General features: G+C 38.3%; 1 protein-coding gene across 4 annotated transcripts in view; it reads left to right on the top strand.

The window, feature by feature from the left end:
• Positions 1-24,933, top strand: part of ATG10 (autophagy related 10) — a 259,931-nt gene that overhangs the window by 31,980 nt on the left and 203,018 nt on the right. The window contains exon 2 of one of the 4 annotated variants that reach the window (XM_006059354.4): positions 19,345-19,420. The exons of the other annotated variants lie outside the window; for them this stretch is intronic. Within the exon in view, the coding sequence (XP_006059416.2) occupies positions 19,388-19,420 (33 nt within the window). The 5' untranslated portion in view covers positions 19,345-19,387. The remainder of the gene's footprint in view (positions 1-19,344; positions 19,421-24,933) is intronic. 4 annotated transcript variants of the gene reach the window in all.

Raw genomic sequence — 24,933 nt, 5'->3', positions numbered from 1 at the left:
ATATATATATATAATTAATAAATTGATATATATATATATCAGAATCTAGTTTATTAACTTATAATGAATAGAATTGTCAAATGAATCAGAATGCTTCTGTCATCACGATTCATTTTGTTTTGTAGGTGAACAAATCACAACTGCATGAATACAGAATGAGTACAAATTCTCATGTATAGTTGTATGAAACATTTAGTGGCACAATATAAGAGTGGCATCATACATCTTGCTCTGCAGTAGGAATAATCTTACCATTTGAGGCCAAATTGTTTAAAGTATGTAGGGTAAAAATCTCTTTCTTGAACAGTGTAGTGGGCAATGCCAGTATTTCCTCCACTGATCTTTTTTTTTTTTTTTTTTGAGTTTTCATAACTGACCCGTCTCTTTTGGTTGCTGTTTGATTATAGTTAGACTGGGGAGCTGTTCTCTCTCTTTTAGGGTAATTTGACCATCTGCTCTGATCTCTTACGAGTTAATTTCATGCTTGAACTCAGAAATGCTTATTTCAAAAGCCTTGGACTAGGCCTCCAGTTACAGACAACATTACCCTGATCTTTAATGTTTGGAGAGATAGAAAAAAAATCATAAAAGAATCGCATTACTCTAATACAATTGTGGTTGCTTTGCTGAATTTCCTTCACATGTAGGCTTTCATTTTTAGGTTCTCTTAAACATGTGTTGCTGTATTTCCCAATTGGGATTTTAATGGTTGCTGTTTTAAATTTAAAATATTGGAGTGAAATTACATATCTGCAACATTGTCTTTCCTTTTAGAAACAGAATAGATGCTCACTTTAAAGATTGATTCTGCTGGATATATTTTGCAACTGGTTACCTAAATGAACTGTCTTACTACATCTAGTGCTTTTGAAAATAATAATTTGGTGCTTTCCATGTCATCTGACATAGCAAAAATATGGTTTCTTTTCCGATATTTATGACTTCATTTTGTGACAATTTCCAGAACTAATTGTGTGCTGTAACAGCAATAACATGTATTCTTGTTTTATAGCATCACTTTGTAAGTATATAGCAGTCTTCTTTTCTTCATTTTGTGTTAGGATAACTTGAAAAAATGAATAAACTTAGGCACCAAGATAACAATTGACTTGCCCAAGTTTGAGTTACAACTGGAGCAAGAACCCAGGTCTTTGAACACTACAATACCATATTTCATATATAATATTATTTTTCTAAATATTAATAATAGTCTTTATGCAAAGTTTAGTTACATAAGTGATCTCATACATTTTAGACTTCTGTAACCTCAAGCTTAACATAATCAAATTTGAGCTCATATCTTTCAACCTTTTCTCAGTTGAAATCTTTGTTTTAGTAGACGGCTCTACCATCATTCTGGCTCGGGCCATAAAACTGAAGAATTTTACATTCATTGTCTCCTCAATACCTAGACCTTTTGGATCATTATATTCACTTAAAAATCTCTCACATTGACTTACCTCTGCCTCCTCTGTCCTCCTTTTCCATTGCTACCGTTTTGGCTTAGATCGTTGTTTCTGCTTTCTGTCTCTGATCTTGTACTCTGCCAACCTGACTTCCACCCTAACACAGTGATCTGTCTATAAAACACAATTCCAATCCATTACTCCCTGGTTAAAATCCTTTAGTGATGCTTTGTTATTTCAGGATATAGTTCAGGCTCCTTATCTAAGCATATGAAGCTCATGCCCCCAAAAGATATATTCTTTTGAGTCTGACTTTGTTTGCTCAGCATTCATTTATGCATAGCTTTAGGGTCAGCAAGTGGACAGAGGTTATGCTGGGACACCTGAGCATGATGGATGGAGTAAGACTTCCACCCTTCCTGAAGGATCCGTGTGTGGGATGGGGAGCACATTCAAATTTCAGACAGGTTTATACTCTGCCCTGCTTTCTAGTTTCTCCCATGTCCTCTGTTCATGTGAACAACCTCACCATCAGCCCGGGACTTGAAGACAGTGTAGTTTTCTTGAGGTATGTGGGTGGGAGGCAGCCAGAGTTGTTAGCAGAGTTCAAGACCCTCTTGGTCTCTCTTTCGCAGAATCTACCTATTTTACCTTTTGGTTTTGTTGTTGGGAGGCTGCTTGTCCCAACTGGGATGGCTACCTCAGACTTGCTCCTGAGATTGCTACTTCTGCTGGTGATGCTGCTAGACTGCATATTTTCATCTTTGGCTCCAAAACAATTTGAGTCTTTCCAGCCTTGAAGCTGCCCTAGCTTGCAGTCTAGGGAGACCACTCGCCCTGACCACTGACCACAGGGGAGGGATAGTAGCAGCCCCAGGCAGGAGTGTCACAGAGTCCCACTGTTCTTACCCTAATTTCAGCAGTGTTTCATGAATAAGTGCTTCTTACTGTGTTTGATTTTGGTTGATTACCAGATTCCTGAAATGGTTACTTTTTAAAAAATAATTTTAAACACTTTCAAAGTTGTTTTTTGGAGATTTGGCATCCAGTCTCCTGAGGCCACAGGGTGATTTTAATTTCCATTTTTCTAAAAACTAGTTCATTTGAGCACCTTTTCATGTTTGTTAGTTTATCATACTATCCTTTGTGATTTGTTTGGTTAAGTCTTTTGCCCATTATCACTAAATATTTTTTAGAGATTAAATTTAAGCAGATAGGTAACACTGATCCTAAGTTTAGCTTAGATGCCTTCTTCTCCTCTGTGTTTTCATAGAACTGATGCATGGTTTTATATGGTGGTTATCTGTATCTGATTCTCCATGGTAGTCTCAAAGCTCCTTGACTACAGGAATTTTGTTTCTATATCCTTGGTGCTTAGCATAGTAGGCACTCTATATGCATTTTTTAAAAATTGAATTAAAATCATATAAACTGGAATTCTGCCAGATTTTTTATTCGTGTAAATACATTTCATTATATTTCATTTCACAGTGGGTCATTGACTAGTATTTAAAAACCTATTTGTTTTATAAGAAATTTCACTTAATAAGTAATATTCCTTATTAGTAGAATGAATCATTGGGTCCAGTGTTATTATGTAATGTCATCAGTGAGTTCTAAGTTTATTGCTGCTAAACTCTGGTAAATTGTTTGATCTTTCAGTAGTATTTGACAAGGACTGATCATACTTTTCTCCTTGATATATTCATTTGGTATCCTTACTCTTTTGATTTACTGCCTAAATTATTCTTCATTCTTTTTTAGTCTCCTTTTCTGTTTTTTCTTTTTTCCACAACCTCATAATGTTAGTGCTCAGGTCCTGTTCTCTTGTTTAGCTAATCTCATGACCTTGGAGGTCATCATTTAAATTGTAACAAATGGTAATTACTCCTAAATGTATACCTCTTGTCCAGACTTCTCTCTTGAATTCCAGATTCATAAGGCCAACTTCTTACTTAACGTTTCTACTTTGATGTCTCCACTTAGTCTCAACATGTCCAAAATTAAACTCTAATAAATCTCCTCCCAGACTTGCTCACCCACTATCACCCAGACTTTCTCCTTTCAACTGATGGCAATTCCAGTTTTTCAGTTGTTTGAACTGCTGGAGATATCCTTCACTTCTGTATTTCTCTCTTATTCCCCATCCTGTTGCCTCCACCTTCTAGGTATTCTGATACCTAGAATCAGACCATTTCTCATTATCTCCCTTACTTCCCAGGTGGCTTGGATGTTAAAGAATCTGCTTGCAGCGGTGGGAGACATGGGTTTGATTCCTGGGTCAGGAAGATCCTCTGGAGAAGGGAATGGCTACCCACTCCAGTATTCTTGCCTGGAGAATTGCATGGACAGAGGAGGCTGGAGGGCTACAGTCCCTGGGATTGCAAAGAATCATGACTGAATGACTGAGACACACACACACCTGCTACTGCTCTGGTGAAGCATCAACTTTTACTAGAATTACGTTCCTAACCACCTAACCATCAGCCTGCTTCCACCCTTGTATTCCTATGGTGTAACCCATTTAAAATGGGAATCATATTGTATCAGTCACTTCTCAATTCTAAGTGAAAGCCAAAGCATTTACAGTCACCTGTAAACTTTGTGATCTGCTCCCTCCCCACTCTCTTACTTTTCTGACATCACTTCCTACTTCCCTCCTTTCATTCACAACCATCCAGGCAAACTGACTTTCTTGCTGTTCCTCAAACACACCAGACAAACACTACCTCCTGGGCAGGGTCGGGGTTGGGGAGTGGTCTCTGAATTGACTGGGCCTTCTTTTAGAACATTCTTCTTCCAGATATGACTAACTGCTCCCGTTTCTCTGTCCTCCCATCCCATGTGTTCGCTCACATGTCACCTTCTTACTGAGGCTTCCCTGACCACCTTATTCAACATTTCAAACTACTTGGTCTCCTTACCTACAGTCTTACTCCTGATTTTCCTTATCCTCCTCTACTCTTTTTCTCGTAATATTAGTCACCTTCTGTAACTTACTTTTTTTTTTTTAATTCCTTCAGTGAGTTTATTTTTTTAGACTCATTTTCTTTTTTCGAGAAGTATAGAACAAAATACAATTATTAGAGGACAGCTCAGTTCAGTTCAGTTGCTCAGTCGTATCCGACTCTTTTCAACCCCGGGAACCACAACACGCCAGGCCTCCCTGTCCATCACAAACTGCCGGAGTCCACCCAAACCCATGTCCACTGAATCGGTGATGCCATCCAACCATCTCATCCTTTGTCGTCCCCTTCTCCTCCTGCCCTCAATCTTTCCCAGCATCAGGGTCTTTTCAAATGAGTCAGCTCTTCGCATCAGGTGGCCAAAGTATTGCACTTTCAGCTTCAACATCAGTCCTTCCAATGAACACCCAGGACTGATCTCCTTTAGGATGGACTGGTTGGATCTCCTTGCAGTCCAAGGGACTCTCAAGAGTCTTCTCCAACACCACAGTTCAAAAGCATCAATTCTTCGGCACTCAGCTTTCTTTTTAGTCCAACTCTCACATCCATACATGACCACTGGAAAAACCATAGCCTTGACTAGATGGACCTTTATTGACAAAGTAATGTCTGTGCTTTTCAATATGCTATCTAGGTTGGTCATAACTTTCCTTCCAAGGAGTAAGCGTCTTTTAATTTCATGGCTGCAGTCACCATCTGCAGTGATTTTGGAGCCCCCAAAAACAAAGTCAGCCACTGTTTCCACTGTTTCCCCATCTATTCGCCATGAAGTGATGGGACTGGATGCCATGATCTTAGTTTTCTGAATGTTGAGATTTAAGCCATCTTTTTCACTCTTCACTTTCACTTTCATCAAGGTTCTTTAGTTCTTCTAAACTGTCTGCCATTAGAGGACAACTGCTCTACAATACTGTGTTGGCCTCTGCCACACATCAGCACAAATCAGCTACAGGTATACATATTATGTTTATTGTTTAATGTCTCTTTTCTACTGTTTAATCTATGAGGACAGAGATCTTTGTTTGCTGATATGCCCAAAGCAGCTGGAATATCACTGGGTATAAAGTAGATACACAGACATATTTGTTAAATGAATGATTGAATATCTGACTTTCTGGGGAAAAAAAATATCTACACTTTGAAGAATTTTATTAGACAAAAAGTTTATTTGAAAAAATATGAGAAATTTCTAACAATGCCAATGTTCTTCTTTTATCCCTTAATTGATGAATTAGGATCCATGAAAACACCATAAAATTTACATAAAAAGTTAATAAGTATCATTCAAATAACCTCTTCAGGGCAGTCTTTTTAATAAAACTGGCATTTCTGTATAAATGGAATTTTCTATAATGATATGCAGTATAGTAGAATTTAATGCATACTTTAGATTTTAAAATAACCATGTAACAGTGTGTTGAGTGGGACCTTTTTATCTTGTTCCCGATTTGCAGCTAAGGCCCCAAGCTGAGGACAAAAGACTTTGAGTAACTAATTTTCTATATTTGGATAGCTATGAATAATCTACTAGCCACTGGGGCCAGAAACTTGCCTGCAGAGACTGCTCAGAGGAACCATTACTGAAGAACTGGCATTTTCCACCCTATTCCAATATGAGAATAAAATTCAGCAGAGCAGAAATGCACAGTTTGTAATAAGAAACGATTCCCTCCCTCCCAAATTTCTCTTAGTTCCCCACAGAACCACTTGTGAAGAGTATGGGGTACTTTCAAGTTGGGAGAGGGGTCATTCATTGTTTGGTTGAACATTTCTCCATGGACTTGCTGATCTGCCGTGTTTTTTTTTTTTTGTTTTTTTTTTTGCTGGAACAGGACTAAAGGGAATTGATGGTAGTAGTTGGGGGCAGAGGATACTGTTTAATCTGTTTAATATGGTCACTTCATAGAGTAGCTGTGCTGAACCTATTTTTTCCTTGTCCTGCTCAGGCCAGGAGGGCATAGAGGGACCTCAGCAGTGGAAGAGGACAGATAGTTACTGTCTAGATCAGGTAAATGTCCCTGTAGGATCTTCTGAAGAGCCCGTTTAATCACTCATGAAGGAGCTAGCAGCTACATGCCTGCCATTTGCAGGAGCAGTGACACCCAGTCATTGTCAGCCAGAGGAGCAACAGCAGACAGCAAGGAGAGGACTGTGACTGCATACAGTTGAGTAAGGGGAAGGTCTTCTTTTCTACTTCCAGTTTTCAAGCCATGGGCTTCTGGAAGAAGTAGTGAGAGGCAGGTTTCTCTGAGCAAGACAATGCTTCTTTTCTCCATTCTAAGCTGCAGAGAATGTGGGTTGAACTACAGGGAAAAAAGAGCTTCAAATTCATTTTGAGCCTGAAATCTTCAAAATAGCAAAAATAATATAAGATTGAGTCTTAATTATCTGAAGGTTCAAATTCTAATAACTGAAAGCATCTAAAAAGTATAGAATGGAACCAAATTGTTTTTAAGGATCCCTAATATATCAGCTGTGGGCTTTCCTGGTGGCTTAGCGATAAAGAACCCACCTGCCAATGCAGGAGATGCAGGTTCGATCCCTAGTTCTGGAAGATCCCCTGGAGAAGAAATGGTAACCCACTCCAGTATTCTTGCCTGGGAAATCCCACAGACAGGGGAGCCTGGCGGGCTACATACAGTCCATGGGTCACAAAGAGGTTGGACACGACTTGTTGACTAAACAACAATAGCAACAATATATCACTTAGGTATTACAGCATAATAAATCATTATAAAACTTAGTGGTTTAAAACAACCACCATTTATTATTTCTCAAATATCTACCAATTGGCCGGACTATTCTGATGACCTATGATAGGCTCAGTTGATGTCCACAGGGCTTACTTAGGTATGTACGAGATTGGCCAAAATGTTCCATTGGGTTTTTCCATAACATCTCATGGAAAAACCCAATGAACTTTTTTTGGCCAACTCAATACAATCCAGCTGAGTATTGGCTTGGAGCTGGCTTGTCTAAGAGGGCCTCACAAAGAGGGGTGATTCAGCCTGGTTCTGTGTTTCAGCATGTTGGCCTGAGCTTGTTCTCATGGCAGTGGTTAGGGTCCAAATGAAGAAAGTAGAAACACTCAAGCACTCTTTCAAACCTCCATTTGAGCTTTTCTTGGGTGGAGGGGGGGTCAAGCTCAGAGTCAGTGTGGAAAGGCACTGCTGAAGGACAACGATATAGGGAGGTGTAAAAAACTGGGCTCACTAAGGGTTGCAAAGAGTCGGACATGACTGAGCAACTGAACAACAACAACAAAGACAATTGATCAGCAGCATTTATCGAGTGAGAAAGAAGATTCCACACAGGAGTGCTAAGAGCAGTTACTGGAAAAAATAAATCCATTTCATACTTTTGCTCTGAGAAGTAGATCCCTTAATCATTGATTATAATTGATTTGAACTACATAGGCTCTTAAGACAGAGACTGTTTCTTCTATATATTCTTTCTAATGTATGAGTTTACCCCAATCTTTAAATATTTAAAGATTGAGTTTACTCCAGCCTTTAAAGTCATTGTTTAAAGATTCTGATGTTTTAATTTGGGAGGTCACACTAATTTGAATATATGTAATCTACACAATAGATCAGTAGGTAGTATCTAAATTCATATATAGAAAATGTGTGGAATTTGGAGATGAATGGCAGAAGGTATAACAAGGAAAGTTATAAGAGGTTGCCTCTGGGTAGGCTGACCAGAGAATGGGGAGGAATAAAGAGGGGGTTACTGATTTTTGTTATAACTGCTTTTTAGTACAGTTTGACTTTTTAAATTATGTACTAAATTATTTTGATTAAAATGAGTAAAATTTTTTTTTCTAAAGAGAAAAGTCCATTTTCAAAACACCATCATTGTGCTGTTATTTACATATAATATCTCATTTAATTTAATCCCCACAACATCTCTGAGTTAGCAGTTATTGTATCTACTTCAGATGAGGCATGGGGGCCTAGAGAAGTTAAGTGACTTGTCCAAGGTTACCTGGTCTTTATGTAAAAGGCAGTGTCAGGGTTGGAACCAATGTGTGTCTGCTTCTAAGGACTATGGACTTAACCCTCAGCTTGCAGTTTAATACTGAATTCATCTAACTCAGTTAGAAGCTAAAGTTTAATCTGCTCTATACCAGAGGCCCATGTTATTTTGTAGCTGAGAGAAGAGAACTGGGATATATATATATTTTCTTCCTACTTTGAAATTTTAGTTGCTTCTTAAAAACACCTAGGCTTGATATGGAAAAATAGCAGTTGAGCACATTCTTCCAGTGAGAATATGATGACTATCTGGCATGTCTAAATTTGCTCTGAGGAAAAAGCTTTTATTTAATAATTTCAGTATTAGATGCTTGGATTTTAGATATTGGATTATAATAACACCAATGTTTAGATTTTTATTAAAAGGTCTATTTGTAATAAAGAAAAGCATTTATAGTTAGGAGTTTGATTAAGATGAACTGTTTTGTTTTCATGAATTTTTCAAGTTATCAGTATCCAGCTGTATTAGCTTTGGGTGTTAAATTTTGTACAAACTTCATATACTAATTGCCCTTAACAGTTGCTGTAGATATTTATTGCAAAATGTCATTGAAAAGACAGATTTAATGTATTAGTTTAGTATACATGGTGATTTAAAGATTAGAATATGTTAAATAAACTGTGTTAGAAATTATAAATAAACTAAGATGAGTAAAATTATCCTTAAATTGTTAAACAAGTCTTCACATTTAATGTTACATTAATGAGTTTTGTACAGAGACTGTTTAGAATAAAATCTCTTTTTCATCAGATATTGCACATATGCCTTCACTGTTTGCTTTTCTTCAAAGTAAAACTTAATGAAACAGCTAATAAAACCCAATTTTGCTCCTGATTCTCAAAAGAGGCAAGCCCTTGAAGTGCACCCACTGTTTATTCTTTTGCACTGGTTTTTGCTACTTTTCAGCATGTAAATTTTCCTGTAATGGAAAACAGTCAAAGCTATTAAACCGTTTCTTCCAAGTTTTATAAACCCAGTGTTTATTTCTTATTTGTAAAGCAATTGCACCATGGAAACATGCTTTGCACACATACAGAGATGTTTTGTTTGGTCTCAGATCTTCATGTTCACCTCCTGCTGACTTCAGGAGGGTGTAGTGCATGTGCATTTAAATGGATCTTTATTATGTAAATAATCAAGAACCAGAGTATGGGTTTTAACTACCCTAAAAAAATGAGAGGTTTCAAAATGAAAGGCACATGTAAAACACCTAGACTGTGTTACTCTCATAAACCTGAAAGTATATTCGATTAGTGAATGGCTTATGAAAAAGGATCATCTTCTATGGATTAGAAATCTATAGATGGCAGATGTGTATATACCCCGAGTGGCTTTCTCACTAACCATAGCATATGGCATTCTCTATCTTCATGCATCTTTATGGGGAGGATTGTTTGCCTCTGGTGATAGGATGGAGGTAGATATTTGGGTTGGGATAAGAGAGGCATTGCTACTCAGTGTGGTCCTATATTGGTACCAATGCAAGAGACAAGTAAAGAAATTGAAAACAAGTACTTAGAAACTTGTGAGTAATTTGACAGAGTAATTTTATATCTGTCAAATATAATTTTAAAAAAAGATACTGATTATGGGAGAGGCTATGCATGAGTGGGGGCAGGGGATTTACAGGAAATCTCTGTACCTTCATTTCAAATTTGCTGTGAACCTAAAAGTACTCTAAAAAATAGTTCTTCTTCTTCTTTTTTTTTTTTTAGTTGGGGCTCATATTCTGTATGCTTTGGATTTTTCAATTTAATTTTTTTTCCTGGTAATTCATTTTTAGTGTTTTTCACAAAAGTATGTCTATGACAGATTGGAAATAAAAATCCTGATCTTTCACCACAGATGGTTTGAAAAGCATTTGGTCTAAGATGAGATTTTCAAATGTTGATTTATGTCCTTTTGCCCCATTATATAACATTAGATATTAAAATTTGAATAAAAAGTAATTCCTGTACCCTAACAAAACAGCTTGATGACATCAAATGGTTAATGAGCTAAGTGCTGGAAAGTGGAACCTGAAGTGGAAATATCCTTTAAATATTATTTAATTTTGGTTGTACTGGCTCTTTGTTGTTGCATGTGGGCTTTCTATAGTTGTAGTGAGCAGGGGCTGCTCTTTGTTGTGGTGTGTGGGCTTCTCATTGAGGTGGCTTCTCTTGTTGAGGAGCACAGGCTCTAGGCACATGGGCTTCAGGAGTTGTGACACATGGGTTCTGTAGTTGTGGCTCGCGAGCCTTAGTTGCTCCACAGCATGTGGAATCTTCATGGGCCAGAGATTGAACCCAAGTCCTCTGCACTGACAGGAGGATTTTTATCCACTGTACCACCAGGGAAGTCCTGAAGTGGTGATATTCTGATTCCTATGAAGAGCAGGTCCCTATGCTCTAGTGACCGTTGAGTGAAAGTTGGTGTTGATATTCTCATAAGAAAATCTAATAAGAAAAACCTGACTAGAATCTTGTGTCCAAATGGAAGTAGGCCCTTGCCAAAATATATTTTTAAAGATTAGGGTAGATTTGGACTTCCTTCGTGGTCCAGTGGTTAACACTCTGTGTTTCCATTGTAGGGGTCACAGATTCTTTCTACCCCTGGTTGGGGAACTAAGATGTGTATGCTCTGTTCAGTTCAGTCACTCAGTCATGTTTGACTCTTCGTGAGCCCATGGACTGCAGCACGCCAGGCTTCCCTGTCCATCATCAGCTCCCGGAGCTTGCTTAAACTCATGTCCATCAAGTCGGTGATACCATCCAACCATCTCATCCTCTGTTGTCCCCTTCTCCTCCTGCCTTCAATCTTTCCCAGCATCAGGGTCCTTTCCAAAGAGTCAGTTCTTCACATCAGGTGGCCAAAGTATTGGAGTTTCAGCTTCAGCATCAGTCCTTCCAATGAATACCCAGGACTGATTTCCTTTAGGATTGACTGGTTTGATCTCCTTGCAGTCCAAGGAACTCTCAAGAGTCTTCTCCAATATAACATTTCAAAAGCATCAGTTCTTCAGTGCTCAGCTTTTCTTTATGGTACAACTCTCACATCCATACATGACTACTGCAAAAACCATAGTTTAGACTAGACGGACCTTTGTTGGCAAAGTAATGTTTCTGCTTTTCAATATGCTGTCTATGTTGGTCATAGCTTTTCTTCTAAGAAGCAAGTGTCTTAATTTCATGGCTGCAGTCACCATTTGCAGAGATTTTGGAGCCCCCCAAAATAAAGTATCTCATTGTTTCCACTGTTTCCCCATCTATTTGTCATGAAGTGATGGGACTGGATGCCATGATCTTACTTTTCTGAATGTTGAATTTTAAGCCTATTTTTTCACTCTGCTGTTTCACTTTTATCAAGAGGCTCTTTAGTTCTTCGTTTTCTGCCATAAGGATGGTGTCATCTGCTTATCTGAGGTTATTGATATTTTTCTGGCAGTCTTGATTCCAGCTTGTGCTTCATTCAGCCCAGCATTTCGCATGATGTACTCTGTAAATGAGTTAAATAAGCAGGGTGACAATATAGAGCCTTGACATACTCCTGTTCCTATTTGGAACCAGTCTATTGTTCCATGTCCAGTTCTAACAGTTGCTTCTTTCCTGCATACAGATTTCTCAGGAAGCAGATAAAGTGGTCTGGTATTCCCATCTCTATAAGAATTTTCCACAGTCTGTTGTGATCCACACAGTCAAAGGCTTTGGCGTATTCAGGAAAGCATAAATGGATATTTTTCTGGAACTCTCTTGCTTTTCTGATGATCCAGCAGATGTTGGCAATTTGATCTCTGGTTCCTCTGCCTATGCTCTGTAGCATGCCTGCCCCTCCCTACCGCCCCCCCCCGCCCCCCCCCCCCCCCCGCCCCCGCCCCCAACTCCGCCCAAATAATCACAGTAGGTTTTAGGTGAAGGAAAGGAAAGAACAGAGAAAGTTGAGTTATGTACTTTGCGGCAATTTTGATGGATCAGAAACTTTGGACCACCGTAATAGGATATAATGTGGGCCTGGACGACAAAGAAGAGGTAGTAATGGAAGAGCTGCTAAGTCGCTTCAGTTGTGTCTGACTCTGTGCAACCCCAGAGACGGCAGCCCACCCGTCCCTGGGGTTCTCCAGGCAAGAACACTGGAGTGGGTTGCCATTTCCTTCTCCAATGCATGAAAGTGAAAAGTGAAAGTGAAGTCGCTCAGTCGTGTCTGACTCTTAGCGACCCCATGGACTGCAGCCTACCAGGCTCCTCCATCCATGTGATTTTCCAGGCAGGAGTACTGGAGTGGGGTGCCATTGCCTTCTCCGAATGGAAGAGCATTAGTTGACAAGTTTCATTTACTTCTCACTTTTACTTAGTGTATCTTAGTGCTACTAAAAATCATTTTGTGGCATGCCTCTTTTTATGCATTTTGTTCATCGCTGATACCTGGACAAGCAATCAGAATATAAAGTTTAGATTTATGTTATATAACCTCAAGTCATAAAAATGTTCATAGGTCATAGAAATAGGGGTTTAGAAGGTCATATCATTCACCTTGTTACAAATGCTGTTTCTGTTAAGATTGCTTATGATGCATTAGTTTTTTGGTAGCCACTCTCTGGGTCCTGCCTTTGAGAATGGGGTGTGCCATAAGGGAGATGTCCTGAGCATAGCATGCAAGAAGCGTAGGTCTCAGTCCCTGATGGAGCTGGGATGAGACTTACCCAGAGGATTGTCCAAGAATATGCTGAGTTTGGTAGAGAGAGAAACTGATACAGGAGAAAGCTGAAAGTTGACTTACTAGATCAGAGTTTCCTAACTGCCATGCCATGTACATTGCTGTGCCATGCACAGGCTACGGGTTAATTCAAGATACTATGGTCATTGTGTTTTGTACACTTGTTCAGAAATTTATAGTAATTAAAATGATATTTGAGTTCCATTTGAATAGTTCCCTATGTAAACTCTATAAATTCACTAATTATTTTGGACTGAAAAGCTTTAGGTGTGGTACTTATGGCCTGAAAGTTCTCTGTAGTATCCACATCACATTATACATACCCTTGACATTAGATCTGGAGTCATTTCAGTATGTCTGATTATAAGCTTGTGATATATTTATTAGTAAGCTTTTAAAAATTCTTAAAATTGTGATAAATAACAAAAGTATATAAAACATAAAGTATACCATTTTTAGCATTTACATTAAAATATTTTTAAATTATGGGAAAAAATATTAACCCATTTTTAAGTGGCCCAGAACTGTACAAAAAAGATAATGACCCAAATAATCACAATGGTGTGATCACTCACCTAGAGCCTGACATCCTGGAATGCGAAGTCAAGTGGGCCTCCAGAAGTATCACTACAAGCAAACCTAGTGGAGGTGATGGAATTCCAGATGAGCTATTTCAAATCTAAAAGATGATGCTGTGAAAGTGCTGCACTCAATATGCCAGCAAATTTGGAAAACTCAGCAGTGGTCATAGGACTGGAAAAGGTCAGTTTTCATTCCAATCCCAGGGAAAGGCAATGCCAAAGATGTTTAAACTACTGCACAATTGCACTCATCTCACATGCTAGCAAAGTAATGCTCAAAATTCTCCAAGCCAGGCTTTAGCAATACGTGAACTGAGAACTTCCAGATGTTCAAGCTGGATTTAGAAAAGGCAGAGGAACCAGAGATCAAATTGCCAATATCCGCTGGATCATCAAAAAAGCAAGAGAGTTCCAGAAAAACATCTATTTCTGCTTTATTGATTATGCCAAAGCTTTTGACTGTGTGGATCACAACAGACTGTGGAAAATTCTTATAGAGATGGGAATACCAGACCACCTGACCTGCTTCTTGAGAAATCTGTATGCAGGTCAAGAAGCAACAGTTAGAACTGGACGTGGAACAACAGACTGGTTCCAAATAGGAAAAGGAGTACGTCAAGGCTGTATATTGTCACCCTGCTTATTTAACTTATTTGCAGAGTACATCATGTGAAATGCCAGGCTGGATGAAGCACAAGCTGGAATCAAGACTGCCGGGAATAATATCAATACCCTCAGATATGCAGATGACACCACCCCTATGGCAGAAAGCGAAGAAGAACTAAAGAGCCTCTTGATGAAAGTGAAAGAGGAGAGTGAAAAATCTGGCTTAAAACTCAACATTTAAAAAATGAAGGTCATGGTATCCAATCCCATCAGTTCATGGCAAATAGATGAGGAAACAATGGAAACAGTGAGAGACTTTATTTTTGGGGGCTCCAAAATCACTGCAGATGGTGACTGCAGCTATGAAATTAAAAGACAGTTGCTCCTTGGAAGAAAAGCTATGACCAACCTAGATAGCATATTAAAAAGCAAAGACATTAATTTGCCGACAAAGGTCTGTCTAGTCAAAGCTATGGTTTTTCAGGTAGTCATGTATGGATGTGAGAGTTGGACTATAAAGAAAGCTGAGCGCCGAAGAATTGATGCCTTTGAACTGTGGTGTTGGAGAAGACTCTTGAGAGTCTCTTTGACTGCAAGGAGATCCAATCAGTCCATCCTAAAGGAAATCAGTCCTGAATATTCATTGGAAGGACTGATGCTAAAGTTGAAACTCCAGTACTTTGGCCACCTGATTTGAAGAACTGACTCATTGGAAAAGGCTCTGATGCTAGGAAAGATTGAAGGCAGGAGGAGAAGGGGACGACAGAGGATGAGATGGTTGGATGGTATCACTGACTTGATGGACATGAGTTTAAGCAAGCTCAGGGAGCTGATGATGGACAGGAAAGCCTGGTGTGCTGCAGTCCATTTGGTCGCAGGGAGTTGGACACCACTGCGCAACTCAACTGAACTCAACTGAAAGTAGTACATTTTGGTAGTATTCAGTACATTCATATTGTTGACAGTCATTCCTAGTGCCCTTCTCCAGTACTTTTTCATCTTAGTAAACTGAAACTCTTTACTCACAAAATAACTCCTTCCACCCAGCCCCAGTAACCACCATTCTACTTTCTTTTCTTTGAACTTGACTGCTACCTCATTTAAGTGGAATCATGTATTTGCCCTTTTACAACTGGTTTATTTTGCTTTAGCATAATGTCCTCAGAGTTCATTCATGTTATAGTATATGTTATAATTTTCTTCCTTCTTAAGGCTGAATAATGTTGTAAATATACTGTTTTATTTATTCATTCATCTTTTGATGGATATTTGCATTGCTTCCATCATTTAAGATTTTTTTTAATGTATGTAAATATTTTAATTTTAATTTAGTTTGGTATCAACATCATCACCATCATTTTATAATTTTTCTGACTTAGAGCTTATATATGATCATTTTCATTACTTTTATTATCATTTTCTCATACTGTTACTAAATAAAACATTAATTCTGTTGCTTTTTAATTTGCTTACTTACTGTACTTAGTTTTTGCTTTTGGTGTTAATAATTAGCCAAAATCATATTCTTGTTAGAATTTTATAATAATATATGTTTGTTTTTAGAAATTAAAAAAATGTTTTTAAAAATTCAGATAATAATGTAATGTAATTTAATTAAGGTGACTCATAAAAGGCTTTCTAGTTTCAGAAAATAAATTGTCAAAATATTTTAATCGTATACAAGTTTATGCATTATATATATTTTTAAAATATTTCAAAGTTTTAATTTTTTGGAGTGAAGAAAAGGCAATGATTATTCATTTGAGCTTACATGAAGTTTGTTTTTAAAACATTTTAATTAGCATAGATTTCCTATTCCTGTAAGTAGATTTTATGTAGTTGTAAAAGCCTATTGGCCCTATTATTTCTTCTAATATTTGCTCATATATTAGTTAATTGTAATATTTTAAGGACTTCTGTGGCTAAGACAGTAAAAAATCTGCCTGCAATACAGGAGACCTGGGTTGATCTCTGGGTCAGGAAGATCCCCTGGAGAAGGGAATGTCTACACACTGTTGTATTCTTGCCTGGAGAATTCCATGGAAAAAGGATCCTGGCAAGCTACAGTCCATGGGATCACGGAGTTGGACACAACTGAGTGACTAACACTCTCACTTTCATAATATTTAAAGAATATTTAAATTTTACAGATATTATACTTACTTTTCAATGAGTTTCACAAAGAAATACAGTATCAAAAAAACTTGAAGTCACTGCTGCTGCTGCTAAGTCGCTTCAATTGTGTCTGACTCTGTGGGACCCTATAGACGGAAGCCAACCAGGCTCCTCTGTCCCTGGGATTCTCCAGGCAAGAACACTGAAGCGGGTTGCCATTTCCTTCTCCAATGCATGAAAGTGAAAAGTGAAAGTGAAGTCATTCAGCTGTGTCCGACTCCTAGCGACCCCATGGACTGCAGCCCACCAGGCTCCTCTGTCCTTGGGATTCTCCAGGCAAGAGTACTGGAGTGGGGTGCCATTGCCTTCTCCGTGAAGTCACTAATTAGGTAATGAAATGAGAATTATCTCCACCTTTGATGTGTGTGCTCTGTAACTTTTTTCCCCTTAGCCTAAATGCCTTTCTGGAAAGAAAAGTTATCAGATGAAGACAAGATATCAAGCAAACTGCACTGACACTTCACCTTTGAAACTCATCCTGTTCAGGGAAAGATGAGCTTTTTAAAATTTTGCAAAAGCAATGCAAAAATCAAAGCTATTTTGAGATTGTTTCTAACAATAAACTATTTCAATGTATTTAGGTCAAGGTAAAAATCAAAACAAGACAGTTAAGTGGTCACATCATTAAAAGTTGAAGCCAAACTGCCTTGCACTAGGATGGAAGCCCTCATTTGACCAGCCAGGCTGGAAACTTTTGCAAATAAAGCAAAAGAGGTAGAGGTAGCACTATCAGATGATAATATTTGTAAATGTATTGATGATATGTCCTATGGCATAAAGACAAAACTAACCCAGGTAATTATTAAGTCAAATGAGCTTTTATTGCAGATTAATGAATCTGCATGTTAGCAACTGCCAAATTCCAGCCCAGTTAGAATTCCTAAAGAGAAATGCTAGGAAGGATATTGGTTCTCTGTAAAGAAGTACCAAAACAAATTACTGGGGATGAAATATTGCAGGTGGTGAATTCATACTTTAAGGTATGAAATAGATAAGGTATTATGGAAACATGCTTGAATTTGTATTACTGGTAGAATGACTGCAGTGACTGGAAGCTATAATGGTTGCACATCAAGAGTCATGAAAACACTGAGATTCAAATCATATGATGTTTTATTCAAAGAGAAAGTCTTTGTGTAAAAGTTTGCCTGTATAGGAGTTTCACATAGTGTGATGTATCAAAAGGGAGAATCTAATGTAACTGAAGCTGCTTCACTCACATCTATTTTTGGCTTCATGTGAAGAAATGGGATTGGAATACGACTTTCCATTGTTTCATACTAAATAAAGGCCAGTAAATGTCCAGTGAAGAGTTTTGTCAAAGTTTATGAACTAGACGGAAAATTGGAACTTTTTTTGGTAAGCAATTCTTACTTTGAAAATTTGTTGAAAGATAGTAGTTTGACTTAGGGAATTCCCTGGGGGTTCAGTGATTTGGACTCCTTGCTCTCGTAAGCCATGCAGGGTGGCAAAACAAAAAAAAACAAAAACTTAATTAGCTGAAAGAATGAACCTAATTAGTAGAAAATTACCAGGCTCTCATGATAATGTATTCACATGTACTGATAAAGTTTATGGATTCAAGTAAAAAATTCGGCCTTGGAAATGAGGAATTAAGAAAGATTCACTTGTAGTATTTAGTCAGCATTGCTAAAGGGTTTCCCTGGTAGCTCAGTTGGTAAGGAATCTGCCTGCAGTGCAGGAGATCTGGGTTTGATCCCTGGGTCGGGAAGATTGCCTGCAGAAGGAAATGGCAGCCTACTCCAGTATTCTTGCCTGGAAAATCCTGTGGACAGAGAAGCTTGGCGGGCTACAGTCCATGGGGTCGCAAGAGTCAGACACGACTTAGTGACTAAACTACCACCATTTAGTCAGTGTCACAGTTTGAATAGTAAAGAATAATTATTAAGACAAGTAGAGCAACATCTTGTGTACTTAAGGAAAAGCTACTTCATTGGTTAAGGAGTGTGATTTCAGTTGTATTTATAATTTATTCATATTATCATAAGAAATTTTCACATTTCATTTGTTGATGAAAGTAAAGGAAGATCTATTTGTTTTACTGGATGTTGACACTTTTGAAGTCCAGTTTAGATTTGAATCATCCAAGTTCTGGTTAATGATGAGAAAGGAGTTTCCATCATGTGGAGAAAAGTGATAAATACTCCTTTATATAGAGACAGAAAGTAGATTAGCCTGGGGCTGGGAGTAGGAATAGGAATTGACTATAATAATTATATAGTATGAAGAAAATATGTTTAAGTTTTCTTAACCAGGTTTCATGTAGACACTACTAAATATCCCTCTGTTTATTCATTATACTTTTCAAATATGAATTTTTATGTGTCATGATGTGAAATGGGTTAGGAAGCACTGGACTGAATCATATGACAGGAAGGTTGAGGCAGAAATGCCAACTATGATGGGTTCCAAATTCAATATCTAAGAGTTATCAGAAAATGGAGTAAAAAGCAAGGACTGAGAGAGGGTGTAAGTTCAGGATATATGTTTACCAGCCGGGAAAGTGCAGTGTCATGTCTTCTTGATGTGAGGGACAAGGGCCCGTAGTAGTATGGCAGAATGGGTAGGTGGCAGAAGGTTGATGAACCAGACTAAGCTGGGTTAAGCCAAATTGCTGTTCAGATAGTTTCTAAATTATATAGCAGGGTAAAGGCCTGCAAGGAGAAATATGTTATCTTAGCCTCCTCTGACTCACTCATGGGGATTGATCACAGTAAGTTAACACTTTAAGGAGAAGCCTACTTTTTAGAAAAAACACTCATTGACAATTACTTTGTGTTAGGTTCTAACTCAGGGTTTGTTTGTTTGTTTTTTTTTCTAAACTGGTTGATAATGGTACTCGTTATTATCCCCACTTTACAGATGAAGAAACTGAGGTCATACTTATTCAAGGTAGAACTGGGACATGAACAGGGACATGAACTGGGACATGAATCAGGTAGTGTGATTTTCAAGTCTGTGTACTTAACTCCATGCCATACTGTTTCTCAAGTCTGTAGTGATCCTGACTACCCATCTCCTTTTAAACTCCCACCCCTGGTCTCAGGCAGATTGTTCTTATGGCCTGGCCTTTTGCTGTAGAGGATGTGGCCTGAAATGGATACTATAGTAGGGCCTCCCTGGAGACTGCAATCAGATGTTGTTGGGTCCCACTTCAGTTGCTTGTTTGGGGGAAAGCTATAGAATGTAGTCTAATCTTATTATTATCAGAACATTTACTCTGTACTAGCCCATCATTTATGTAGCTCTGGTGGCCACTAACCAAATGTGGCTATTCAAATTGAAATTCAAATTAAGTAAAGTTAAATAAAATGAAAAACGTGGTTTCCTAGTTGGACTTGCTGCATTTCAAGTGGCTGCTGCCTACCATTTTTGACGGCACAAAGAACATTATTATCATTGCCACTGGCTTTGTTGGACAATAGCATTCACACTGGTCCCCTCTTCGAGTCTGCTCCCTCAGAAGTGAGAGCTCAGTTCCTGTTGTTTCTAACTCCTCAGGCTGCCTTCCTTCAATGGCTGGCCCCACGAATTCTGTCTTTCCTCATAGTATGAAAGATAGTGATACCAGAAAACAATAGATTTTTGTAGTCATTAGTTGGTGGTTCATACAAGATTTACTTTCTTAAAACAGTTCTGCAGTATTATTGACCTTGTTCTCCTTACCTTATCCTGCAAGTATAAGAATTACAAACTGAGTTCTAAGAAATCCCTTCATGACAGCTTGTCACACTTTGGCTCCTATTGAACCTGAAGGCACCTATATCTCTTGTGTTTGCTGTTTAGCAAGAGCTCCTGTACTTGTGTAGCTGGATTTTTGAGCCTAGTTTTAGGATTTTGCTTTTATTCATGCTAAGTATCATTTTTACCTGACTGAGTTTTTTTTTTTTTAATTTAAGTCTTGATTTGATCATCTGATAAGCTGTTATTATTATTATACCTAGCTTTGATAAGCATACCTTTGTAGGCTGGCTAAAAAGAAGTCATGTCAAATTAATCTGTGTTGTTTTGAGAAGGTTACCGGATTGGCAGGATGCTATAGAAGGAGTAGAATAATTTAGAATGCTTTCAGGGGTGGGCCATTAGGTGAATAAGGACTGCAGAAAACATAATGAATTTGAAAAACCTGAGAATATTTAGTCTGGAGAAAGATAAAGTATTTTAGATATTCAAAGAACTGTATCCAGTGAGTGCTGTCGATCAGAAGGAGAATTTATTGTTTTCAGAGGAAGTTTTCAAGGTTAGTTATGAGAAGTATAAAGTGTTGTTAGAATGTTCAGGGCAACACAAATGCTCCCAAGACCTTGGAGCAGCACTGCATAAGAAGGGGTAACTGCAGGATATTTCCATTCTTGAAACCACAAAAGTGAAGTGAGCCAAAAAACACAGTGGGAATTAAACGAACTAGGGTTAAGTTTTCATTAAAGGCTGTGCCGTGCATTCACCACTCCTGGTTGCCTTGGCAACCAGGCTCCCTTGCATTCTAATGACATTATAATGAGAAAAAAACACATGCAAATGCAGTAAATAGTAATTAGAGGCAGAGCCATACATGAAGCAGTGAGCTCTACCTTGGGAAGGTCTGAGAAGAAGCTGGTGAAGGGTTTATACTGAGGACAAAGAAGGAGGTGATGAAAAATGAGTTATGTGCAAGAGTTAAGTTGAGTCTACATGGAATGTGCCTTAGTATTTGTCTCCTGCAAATACCTGTTGTTTCTCCAAGCAGAATTTAGTCAAAGTCAGAAGTCACACAGTTGTACATCCACATTGTCTAAACCTTTCTACCTGTTGGCGTCATTAAATGGAAAGAGTCTTAGTTGTATTTGCTTTAGACTCGGAGCAACTGTAGCAACCTATGGTTTGGAATGCTCTCCCTGCCCACATGGGGCAGGGCTGGACTGGCCCAGACAAGACAGCAGGGCCACAATATGTAGCCAAGAGTCAGTCTTAGTGAAGAGAGAGTCTTAAATGTGTATTGCTTCGGATGAGACAAGTAGGACCAGTGAGGACTATATTTGGTTAATAGAAGGTGACACATGCTGTCTGTGTCACTGGAAATGTGTCAGGAGACACTAGGTGTCAGCCTCTCTCAGGTGTGATAGGTAGGGCTTTAGGTTTGTCTAAATGGGTAGACCCAGACTCTATGAATCTGTGCTCGATTTCATTCTCTTCCATTTATTTCATTTTATTCAGGCTCTTCTGTCTTTTCTATTTTTATTGCCACATGTCTGTGTATCTGTCTTGGAAATGGCTAGAAAATGTTATATTGCCTGCTTCACATTATCCCAATTCTTTGATTTATCTTTTTGGTGTCAGCTGAATAAAAATTACGGTAAATAGCCTTTGAGATCCATAAATGTTTACTGTTCTTTTTCCTTCTCTAAATACAAAAAAAGTTTAAAAATTTCACAGGAAATGCACATATACTTTTGTAAAAATCTGCACTAGTATACTATTAAAAATTTAAGTAATATACACACATAATATGTCAAAATGTTTTACGTGCCTTTCAGCTACCTCTTACCTCCCTGCCAACTTCTAGGCCTGAAGTTCTCTTTAGAGAAAACCAGTGTTAACAGTCTGGGGAATAAACTTCAAAATTACTTCCTATGCACTCATCATATGTATGGTTATTATATATTATAGCATATACTATCAAGACATTAGTCATATCTAACACTTACTGAGTGATTACTATTGCTGGACACTGATCTTTTTTGTATATTTATTTTATCCTTAGAACCACCATTTGAGGGATATTATAAAAGAGAGGAAGGCCAAGAAAAGTTAAATTTTTCCACAGTAACAAGCCAAATTTATATCTGAGGAAGTCTTATTCAGAACTTATGCTTTCTGTCATCACACTACCCTGCTTGCTCTGCAGGTAGCATATATGTAATATGTTTTCTTTTTCCATATATGTGGAATCTGTCATTCCATATGATTGTTCTTAAAGTTTTTTTTTTTTTTAAACAATATCCAGAGGTCATTCCACATCAATAATTTCCATCTGCCAGGCTTTTTTCAGTTGTTATAATTTGTTCTTTTGTTCAGATGCACCGTACTTTAAGCTTCCCTCTACCTATGGACATTTAATTTTCTATGGCAAATGATACTTTAATAAATATTCATGCAAAACAATTTTTATGTGTACTTATTCTTTTTTGTGTAGAACAGACTTTTTGAACTGTTCTTTGGCATTTGAGACGCCCAGCTTGTGGTTTCCTTCTACCTCTCAAGGATTCCTTAGTGGCTTCCTCTGCTGCTGCCTCCTCGTCTCCTAATAGCTCAACTCTGGAGTACCCCAGGGCTCAATCTTGGGACTTCTCTTCAACAGTTAGACTCTCTCTTGAGGAGATCTTATCCACCTCCTTAGCTGTAAATACTATATATGTACTGATGATTCTTGAAATTGTATTTTTAGCACCTATCATGTCCCTGAACCTCAGACTTTTATATCCAGCAAACTGACATTCCATTTGAGTGTCTATGAGGCAGCACATGTAACTCATTTTTACTTAAGTTTTCCCATCTCCCTCATAACCTACTTTTTCCACGTATTTCCCTATCTCAGGAAATATTAGCTTCTAGTTGCTTGGAACAAGAATCTAGAGTCCCCTTTGACATCTCTCTTTCTCTTACAATTCTATTTTTAATCCATTAATAAATCCTATTATCTTCAAAATTTATCCATAATCAACCACTTCTTACCACCTCCACTGCGCCACTGTAGCCCAGGCTGCCAAGGTTTCTCACCTGGCCTCAGTGGTGCTCCTGGTAAAGAGTCCACCTGCCAATGCAAGAGATGTGGGTTGAATCCCTGGGTTGGAAAGATCTCCTGGAGGAGAGCATGGCAACCCACTCCAGCATTCTTGCGTGGAGAATCCCATGGACAGAGGAGCCTGGCAGACTACAGTCCATGGGGCTGCAAAGAGTTAGACATACCTGAGCAACTGAGCATATACACACATTGCAATAGCTTCCTAATTAGTGCCCATTAGGAATCTGGTCTCTAAACAGCAGCTAGAGTGATCTTTTTAAAATGCGAGTAGTATCATATCATCACTCTGTGGCTCAGAATCTTCCAGTGACTTCCAGCTTTTGTCAGAGTAAAATCTGAGCGTTTGACCATGACTTCCATGACCTAAATGGTTCCCACCCCTTTCCTTTCTATAGTCTTAAATGCCATCATTCTCCTTTCCATTTTCCCTTCTCCAGTCATATACTATCCCTGCTGTTTTCCACCATGGAGTCTTGGTGCATCTCATTCCCACTGTCTAGTGTGTTCACTAGACCGGGAGTTGAGGGAGAGTGTGAGGTTTCACGGAGAAGGCAATGACCCCCACTCCAGTACTCTTGCCTGGAAAATCCCATGGACAGAGGAGCGTGGTGGGCTGCAGTCCATGGGGTCGCAAAGAGTCGGACATGATGAAGCGACTTCACTTTAACTTTTCACTTTCATGCATTGGAGAAGGAAATGGCAACCCACTTCAGTATTCTTGCCTGGAGAATCCCAGGGATGGCGGAGCCTGATGGGCTGCCGTCTATGGGGTCGCACAGAGTCAGACACGACTGAAGCGACTTAGCAGTAGCAGCAGCAGCAGTGTGTTCATAAAGGTAGCTTTATATGACTATTCCCTACTTCAAGTCAGATCATCCCTCACCTTATCCGTGAGTCTTCCTATTTGTCCTCCACCCTATGTAAAATAGCATCTTCCTAACCTTGTCACTTCCAAACCCCTTTACTATGATTTATTTATTTTTCTCACATTAAAATCACCTGTTCTACATATTCAGTTGTTACCTTCTTTGACCTGCATCTTTTCCTCTAGAATGCATGCTGCCTGAGGGAAAGAACTTCTGTCTGTTTGGTTCACTGCTGTATTTCAAGGTCCTAGCCCACCATGTTATATGAACTAGGTGCTAATATTTATTGAATGAATAAATGAGTAAATGAGAAAACAGACAAAATTTCTCTCCTGACTGGAGCAGTTATTTGTATCAATAAGTATATGCCTACTTTCTCATACTCTCTATAAATTAGGTATTACTGATGTTTAAAAGTTTTTCAGTCTAAAAGATGAAAAATGATATATTGTTTCAATTTGCATTTTCCTCATTACCTTGGTATTGAGCATATTTTTACATGCTTATTGGTCACTAGTGCTTCTAGGAATTTCTTGTTTATGCCCTTTGTCTATTTTACTGTAGTTGTTTATCATTGTAATAGTGATTTGTAGGAGTAACTTCTGTATTATGACTATCAATCCTTCATTTCCTATATGTATTGCAAATATTTTTTCCCAGACTGTCACTTCTCTTTTAACTTTGTTAATAGTATCATTTGTCAAACAGGAGTTTTTAATATTTAATAAATCTGCCAGTCTTTTGCTTTATGTTTTCTAGGTTGGTATTTTGTTCAGGAAATCTTTTCTAACTACAAATTAAGAA

Source organism: Bubalus bubalis, chromosome 9 (assembly GCF_019923935.1).
Source record: "Bubalus bubalis isolate 160015118507 breed Murrah chromosome 9, NDDB_SH_1, whole genome shotgun sequence".
NCBI lineage: Eukaryota > Metazoa > Chordata > Mammalia > Artiodactyla > Bovidae > Bubalus > Bubalus bubalis.
The sequence above is the reverse complement of the archived record's forward strand: the minus strand, read 5'-3'. Positions and strand labels throughout refer to the sequence as shown.